Raw genomic sequence first — 8,610 nt, forward strand, 5'->3', positions numbered from 1 at the left:
ACAATGCCCCCCCCCACCCGCCCCCCACTACAAAACTTCACTGTAAAAATACTAAATGAGCCTCAAATTTATAGTAAAGAAAGTGATTTGCAACAGCCTTAACAGTTAACATGCAGCAAGAAAAGGAAAGGAATGCACGAGAGATTTGAATTCTTTGATATTCCCACAAATGTTTTATTAGAAACAGCGAACTTTAGTCTGCCTCTTCCTGTTCCTGAGCCCGGAGGTAGCTGGCCTTCTTCTGGGCGACGCGGTCTTTCCTCTGGGCCAGTGAGAGCTTGGCACGGTTCCACCTGCGTAGCAAAGAGCAAAATACAATTGAGTTGGCTCAGATTTGAAGTTTTAAAAAGGCGTCGTGGCCCTTCTGTGCATTTCAGAGAACATTCCCCTTCCAGGTCCACGCAGTAACAGTGCTGTCAATATATGCAAACGTGTTGTGCAACCGACAGACAAAGCATCGTCGTGGCAGCAATTACCCAGCGAGTCACAACCCAGACCATTATCTCACCATTAAAAACCATTTTCAAATATCATGTTAAAAGGTCTCGGACTAAATGACGGCAGGAACATTTCATTATCTCACCTCTTCTTCTTGATCTCCTTGGGAGGCTTCTTTTCATGGACTGGGTTTTCACGAATGGTAGCGTGAGCCTTTTTGTACATTTCCTCAACCTGCAAGAAGAAATCATTCAGATTCGTGTCACGTTTATCATTAATGCATTAGAATTGAATCATTTTTAATAGGCAGCACTGTAGCAAAACACATTTAACAAGAACTATACCGTCCAGCATTAAGGTGCGTTTGGCCTTCTCTGCCATTTTCTAACTTTTGCCAGCTTGCTTTCTTGGCAAACCAACGAGTTTTCACATTTGTCTGTCATGATAAACATCTATCAAACCAGATTGCCAATTCAACTTCTTTAGCATCCTAGTCAGTGGGGCAAAGAGCGCTACGAATGATGACGAACTGTTCTAACGGGCTCTGATTAAGAATTTCTGAGCCCTCGGACGAATGCAATGCTTTTATGGGTTCCTCAAGTTATCTGTTACAAGACAAAAAAAAACTAAGTCTGCAATTCATTTGGCATGAGTCGCAGCAAACCCTGACTGGAGCACAGCTGGGGATGCAAGATAAGTGACTTGTAAACCTTCCCGGCTCTCCTCGCCCTCATTTGTTGAGTTATTTGAGTGGGAGTTGCATTAAATGGGGACCTATTGCTCAAAAACAGGGATCGACAGCCCAATCATAACGGTTATAACACTGTAAACGTCAACAATGCAATGAAGGAGGGGCTTAAATAGCATGATGGCCCAGCTGCTGAGATGGGGGTTAAGCAGGAAAGTAAATAAAGTGCATGTAGAGGACTTACCGAATCAGGGGTGACTCCATTCTTGATGAAGCGGGAGAACTGCTTCTTGTAAGCATCCTCATCCTCCTCCATGAGGTAGCTCATGTACTCGGACACGTTGACGCCCATGATGTGCTTGCGGTGGACCTCGGCGTTGAACTCTTTGCTCTCTACGTCATACCCAGGGAAGCGCTTGGTGCTGAAAAGTAGGTTTAGAGCGATCGTCAGTTTTAGGAATTTCAGTGTAAGGTTTTCCCAAAGGGCTTTGATTTACTGGAGTGACTTATAGAGGCAGCCGTGTCTCCATGTACTGGACACAAGCAAAACAACCTACAGACAAATGGGCTTTACATCGCAACAGCCAAGACAAGGAAGCACTCGAGATCCAAACCTCTGTCAAGGCCAAACATTACTGACTCAATCTCCCCATAGTCATTTTCTTGACAATTCTGTCTTTAGTTTTGGGATTGGGCTCTGTAGGTGTCGTTTCATTCAGACTCACTGAATCACCATAATCTCAACTACACTGCTCCCAAAAGCACGAAGGGAACACTTCATCACAGTATAACACAAGTCAGTTAAACTTCAGGGATTTCTGTCCATTTAGGAAGCACACACACATTTCACCTGCTTTGGAGCAAATAAATGTGACAGCAGCTGCAATGGAGAGGCAAAAAGACACCCAAAAAGGGGAATGTTTGACCTGTGGTGGACACACACACACACACACACACACACACACACACACACACACACACACACACACACACACACACACACACACACACACACACACACACACACACACACACACACACACACACACACACACACACACACACACACACACACACACACACACACACACACACACACACACACACACACACACACACACACACACACACACACACACACACACACACAAGCTCTCTTCTTATTCCTCCTCTAGTTTTGTGTTCCACTAGTGTCTGTCACTACTGGTAGCATGCGGCGGTACATGCAGCCCAATCAGGGGGTCCAGCTCCTCCAGGACGGCAGGTCTACAAGTGTGGTAGCAAGAAGGTTTGCTGCGTCTCCCAGCACAGTCTCAAGAGAGCGGAGGGGACACCAGGAGATCAGCCGTTACACAAGGAGAGCTGGACAGGGCCCTATACGGGCACCCAGGAGCAGGGCCGGTATCTGCTCCTCTGTAGCAGCACTGCCAGAGCCCTACAACATGATCTCCTGCAGGCTACTGCCGAGTTCTTTCGTTTGCACTACAGCAGGAGAAATTGATTCCCAGGCTTGCTTACACGCTTCCTAAATGGATAGATGTGTATCCCTGAAGTTTACCTGCCTTGGTGTTATGCTGTGATGATTAAGTGGTGCCTCAATTTAGTTAAAAGTGGCAGCTGCACATTTGCAGCCCTACCAAGCGCCCGGCTGCCTGGATAAATAAAGCTCCTCTCTCAAAATGTGTTCCTGCACACCAGATCCAGATGGTAGTGATCTATATGTGATGGCAGTGAGTGTTTTGGATTAAGGGCCGGCTGTATGATCCATAGACAGACATGTAGCCCAACACCAAGCTTATACATCAGTGGGGGAAATGCCATTAGCAAAAAGACGAGCATAATTTCAAATATAGCATCATTAACTCCATCAGAGCCAACTTGCCATGACTGCTAGTTAGTTTCTACCTGCTAACAGGAGGGAAATCTATGCACCCATTTTAATCCTGTTCAAACAGCAGCATGTGACCCAGATGACTCATTACACAAATACTTTTTTTTAACCCTTCTGCAAGGTGGGCCATCTCTGTCATGTGTCAAAAGCGTCAAATATTCATCCTACAAAACACTTGAGTCTGGAAAGCACATATGGAAAAGCTTCCATGTGGTTGTACTTGAGTCTGAATGTAAGAGTTCATGGCATAAATCACATTGTAAAGATAAACTCGCTGACAAGTAGTTTCGCTTTCGTTTTTGATCATTCCTCCCTCCAACATGCCAGTAATATGCCAACAAACATCCCAGAACATGTCCAGGCATGAGATCACGAGGTCAAACCCCGCCGCATCACACTACATTCTTGCAAGATTAAAGCCAAACAAGCGGTCAAATTAGACAAGAGTCCGAACAACAAACACGCTCATCGGCAGCTGAAGTGTACCGAAGAGAGCGTGAAATGTGCGACGCCTGCGCTTAAACTCAGACATCCCCAGTCACACTGAAACGATGGCTTTTCAGAAAGCTCAGTTTCCTGGGATTGTATGTCGTGTCCGTGTGGATGGAAGACCCAGACAGATAAAACAAACTACATTTCACAGTCTGCATAAGCACAGCTACGGAAGCACAACCAAACTATTCCCCTTCTGCATGAAACCAATGCAAATCTCACCATATCTCAACATATTGCAATGACTCTTTTCTGTCCAACCCTTGCTGTAAACACAAAAAGGGACCTTCAAACACATATACACCGTCTACTCTATCCAGGATCATGTTCGACAACAAACCATCCCATCCATTCGCTGCATTGTACGCCTCATACATTGAAGTGATTTCAACAGGCAACATATTCAAAGATTCTACAGACTGCTCCCGGACTCCAGACACTTAAACCAAAGACCTCATTTCAACAACTCTGAGTCATTTGCTACACTGCAGCCCTATAGCATGGAGTCATGGGTGAACGGGTGCCTCACCGATATGCTGTTGACCTGGTTTGATCCCAGCTCAAGGGCAAGTAACAATTCTGGGATAATATGGGCATGAGTCAGTTGTGTATGAGTGAAGGAAGTGTGCCGGCACGGATACGCTGGCTAACTCTGATAAGCAGGGAACCAATCATAAGACTAGGCCGACAACACATGTGATGGTGACAGGTCGTCTCGCTTTTGCCTAAAATGTGTGGTTGTTAGTAGAGTAACTTTGTATTTCAAGAATCGCTGCAAATTGTACAAACTGCGTAAATAAGGGAGGTCCAGAGCTCCACTCAGCGCCAAGGACACCAGCTGTCTGGAAGCTGCGGTGGAGCAGAGCTAATAGAGCAGTGGAGCTCACACACTGTTATGAACGAGCTCCTTTGTTGTGCTCTTTTGATGTCCTGAAGAATGTTTCCAACGTGACAATTGTCTCGCATTTACAATTAAATGCGCTAATAACGACACTGAACTGAAACATTCCTGTCCTGTTTGTTCTTCTTGTTTAGTTTGGCAGGTGGCATCCACACTGCTGCATTACTGCCATCTGCTGGACTGTCCCTAGCCCTGTCTAACTCTGTACGGCCCGACATGTTTGATTTGAGCACAAAGGCACAAGACAACATTACCGCATCACATATATGCATGTGTGGAAACTGAAAATCACCAGCAGTGACCAAAAGTTTAACTGAGCATTATGTCAGTATCTATGAGTGAAAAGGGCTTATGAGGCTAACTGCATTGAGGAGTTAAACCCATTTCCCAACACTGTATACTGCCAAGCGTTAGAGCCAAGTCACATCAAAGACAACGTGTTTGTGTGAGAAGTGAAAGCGTACCTGTGTGGGATGGACAGACCTCCATCCACAGCACCCTTCAGAGCACCGAACACCTTGTTGCCTGTGGTGGTTCTGGCAAGCCCAGCATCCAGGTAGCACGTGAATGCACCTGGCTGACCGTCGATGCTCTCCACATTGAACTCGTCGCCGGTGACCTCCACCTGACCTTCGTACACCTTGTCCAGACCAAACTTGTGCAGGAGCTTTAAAACAAAACATTTAAGATTAGAGTTAAAAGTAGACAAGATGCAGCTAGAGCTCATGTTTACATTAGAAGCCGATCTGTAATCACTTCAGTTTGAATATGATCATTATTTGTCGTGTTCTCAAGCTATTTCAATTTACTACGACTACTTTTACAATCTCTACATTTGTATAATTACCATGTCGTCTAAAAAGCTAATTGCGAAAATGTTACAACTTACAATTGGGACAAAATACCATGAAAGTGTTCAGTTTAAACTTTAAATGAATACATACTCTGCGAGCCACCAGCAGACCAGTGCAGTAGGCTGCTGCATAGTTTGTCAGGCCCACTGTAATCCCATATTTAGGCAGTTCATGTGAGTAGGCGGCACACACAATCATGTCACCCTCAATCTTGGCATAGGCGATCTGAAACAATTACAATACGTTCATTAACAAGACATTAACACAAATAATACATTGCCTACGGATATCCTCAATATTGTCAAACACGTGGGACACCAACAAAACTATTCCACTCATAAAGGAAATGACAGAAGAGCAGTAGCAGCTAACTGAAAACACTGGATTGCAGAATAATTAAAGAGTGAAGTATCCAAACTACACAAGTGTCAGAACTCAAACCTCAATTTAGCTTACAATTGAGCTGACCCTGTGATTAATTAAGACTATGTACCTATACTCCACTTTAAACGAGTTGTCCGGCAATGCATGAGCAGCTTTAGAAATGTGGAGTCAAATCACTTGTCCTTCTATTGGACTGGATGAAGATCTCTCCAGTCCACACTCACCTGGCAAACGATGTCCCTGTTGGAGAAGCGGACAATCATCCTGTACTTGGGTGTGTTGTACTTGTTCTTATCTTGGACAACCAGGCGCTTGCGAGCAAAGAAGTCAGTCTTTCCCTCTGGATGAGGAATAAATACCATTAGTTACAAATCACACCAGTTACAAATCACACCTCCACTTAAAAGCCTTCTTGGCACGTATGGGGAGAGTAACTGTCATGTAGCGACTTACCTCTCCTCCTCCTAAACTTCACCTGGTACCGCTTGAAATAAGCCTTATTCTTCACCACTTTAACGAAACCCTGCAAGAAGAGATGCAACAATCGGTACTATCCACAACGTCAACGCCACATTACTTTGGCACGTTAATTGAAGAGCAACGTTGTAGTGAGTGACATCACAGACCCGGCTAACATTAGCAATGCTACCAAGTTAAGGCAATTGAAGTCAAGCCGCGCTCGAACACTGGCTAAGATCTTGTGGATCGGTTGAGAGCAGGTGGTATAGAGGTATATGAAGTGTCGGGTAGGAACATTTGAGAAATATCACGTTAGAATGTTGCTTAACTAAACAGGAAACGGTGTCCGAGTGTGAAGCTTGCCTAGGCCACGTTTGAGCAGCTCCTAGGAAGCATTAGCAGGACGGAATCTATGTTCATCTGCGCTCATACAACATGATTGTCAACATCCCATCGCACAAAGCACAGGATGCATATCTTACACATGGATGGAAACATATATTGGGACAAAATACGAACCATTTTGCAGTGTTTTTGTCTCCTTATACAGGAGCCCGGAGCCAAAAGCTGGGGTTTGACTCCACTGCACTGGAAAAAGGAAGATGCGCGTGCGCATGCTCAGTAAATACCGCGTGACACAGGATGAGCTGCTGACGCCATATTGCAAAGATTTTATCACTCTGCCCCCTATCGGGCTGGGGTCGGTACTGTCGTTTTTTTTATTTTCAGTAGATGCAGACCCTAAATCTTTATACAACTGTAAGCACATCATTTTAAATACAAAATTCACGTAATGCTCTATTACTACTGATGATACTGATACTGATACAACTAACTTTATTATAATCACAGAGGGCACATTTACATTTCCTTTCTTTCAAGCACACCAAACTAAATGACACTGACTTTCCCACATAGTAAAATATTACTAGAGATAATGATATGTAGAAAAATATAGATCATTATCACCTACATTTGTGTATTTGCTCATAATGCCAAGCTACTAATCAGAGATCAGCAAGGTTAAGTTATATGATTGAATAGATGAATAAATAAAACTTCCTTTTAGGAGGCGTGGTTGATACTGTGACACATTCACAAAGAGCCTGTTCATAGCTCACTGATGATTTTGGCGTGTCATATGTAACACATAAGTACACTGGCATAAGGTCACCATGTATGTTAGCATATTTGGCCTATAACATCAGGGATGGTTCAACTATTTAAATCTGTAGAGGAGTGTCCAACACAATACACAAAGGGTATGCGTCAGCACTCTCAATGTAAAACCTGAAAAGTGGGTTGGTTGACAGTCTGGTATGTGAATCACCTCATCATATTTTCATCTAAGCACTTTTGCTATGAAGCAGTTTGTGATTTATGAGTTTGTGTGGAGTGCCCAGTGAATGCTAGATGGTTATCAAGAATATTGCAGCTACCTCTGGTCACTTTTTGTTACACACCAATCTCATTGGTTCAAAGGTTTGTTGTGTGAAGAAGAAATACAAAGAATTCTGTTACTTCCATGCTTATATACTGGAGTTCAAATGCTTGAACTGGAAGAACTATGTTTGGAAGTTCCTGAGAATCCATCGTTGCTCTGAGATTAGTTTTCCTTCAACTCAAGTGTTTCAGCAATCAGCAATGGAATCAAGGTACGGTATTTTGTTCATCAAATACTTGGTAGATAGGCAATGCTTATGCTGATAGAGAGCTTCAGGAAGTTCAAAGCTTCTTTCTTTGGCACAATTTCTCAAGCCTGGATTACAAATCTGTGTTGTCATGACTTGAAATGTTAATATTTCTGTAATTGTTTACAATATGTCATAACCCTCAGCATAGGATGATGTCCTGTGATATCAAATTGATTTTTGTTTGATAAAAGTATGGATTAGGTCATCAGTGCAGCCCTACAACATTTTGTGTAAAGAATAAAACCATGACTCAATCCATAACTGTAAAACGTTTACATGGACAATTGCACATTGGATCTTTATCTATCTACACATTACTGGATAAGTAATTGGCACAAAGCAATATAAATACTTAAATGCAGTGTCTGATCTATATTTATAAATCCAATTCACGCCACCGTTCATTCATCATGTCAATTGTCTGCCAGCAGTCTAAGCAGATGTGGTTGACTGCTTTGATGGAGATGTTGTTATGTCAGGAGGAGAATTGTCTAATGACATATTTTTGTCTCTTCGACTGTGAGAAAACACTTGTGGTACAACATGTAAGTAGCTTTTTATCTGCCATTTTGAGTGCTTTCTGTACATTGTAATTCGATTTTTTTTTACAATGGGGTAGAGCCTTGTGAACTTTTACCTTACTCCTTCCTCATTGTGAAAGAAAGCTTTATTATTTAGAGAAATATGTTATCATTTTCATAGCACTATCGTCCAGGTTATTGGGCTGTAATCAGGGGTGAATCACAGACAGACAGCAGAGTGGAGCAGATGAGAGACACAGTTTCACACACTTTCTCTTCCGAAAACAG

At 43.2% G+C, this 8,610-nt stretch overlaps 1 protein-coding gene across 1 annotated transcript; it reads right to left on the minus strand.

Moving 5' to 3' along the window:
- Positions 1–152: 152 nt before the first annotated feature.
- rpl5b (ribosomal protein L5b) lies at positions 153–6,748 on the minus strand. Its single transcript, XM_076141514.1, has 8 exons — positions 6,627–6,748; positions 6,102–6,171; positions 5,873–5,988; positions 5,355–5,489; positions 4,875–5,077; positions 1,371–1,548; positions 584–672; positions 153–293 (listed from the first exon to the last, which is right to left on the minus strand). Exons 1-8 carry the CDS (start codon positions 6,627–6,629, stop codon positions 194–196), a joined length of 894 nt encoding a protein of 297 aa, XP_075997629.1. The 5' UTR covers positions 6,630–6,748; the 3' UTR covers positions 153–193.
- Between the last annotated feature and the right edge of the window lie 1,862 nt (positions 6,749–8,610).

This window comes from Genypterus blacodes, unplaced genomic scaffold (genome assembly GCF_046128005.1).
Source record: "Genypterus blacodes isolate CSIRO-AG114 ecotype Tasmania unplaced genomic scaffold, CSIRO-AGI_Gbla_v1 ptg000019l_1, whole genome shotgun sequence".
NCBI classification, from domain to species: domain Eukaryota; kingdom Metazoa; phylum Chordata; class Actinopteri; order Ophidiiformes; family Ophidiidae; genus Genypterus; species Genypterus blacodes.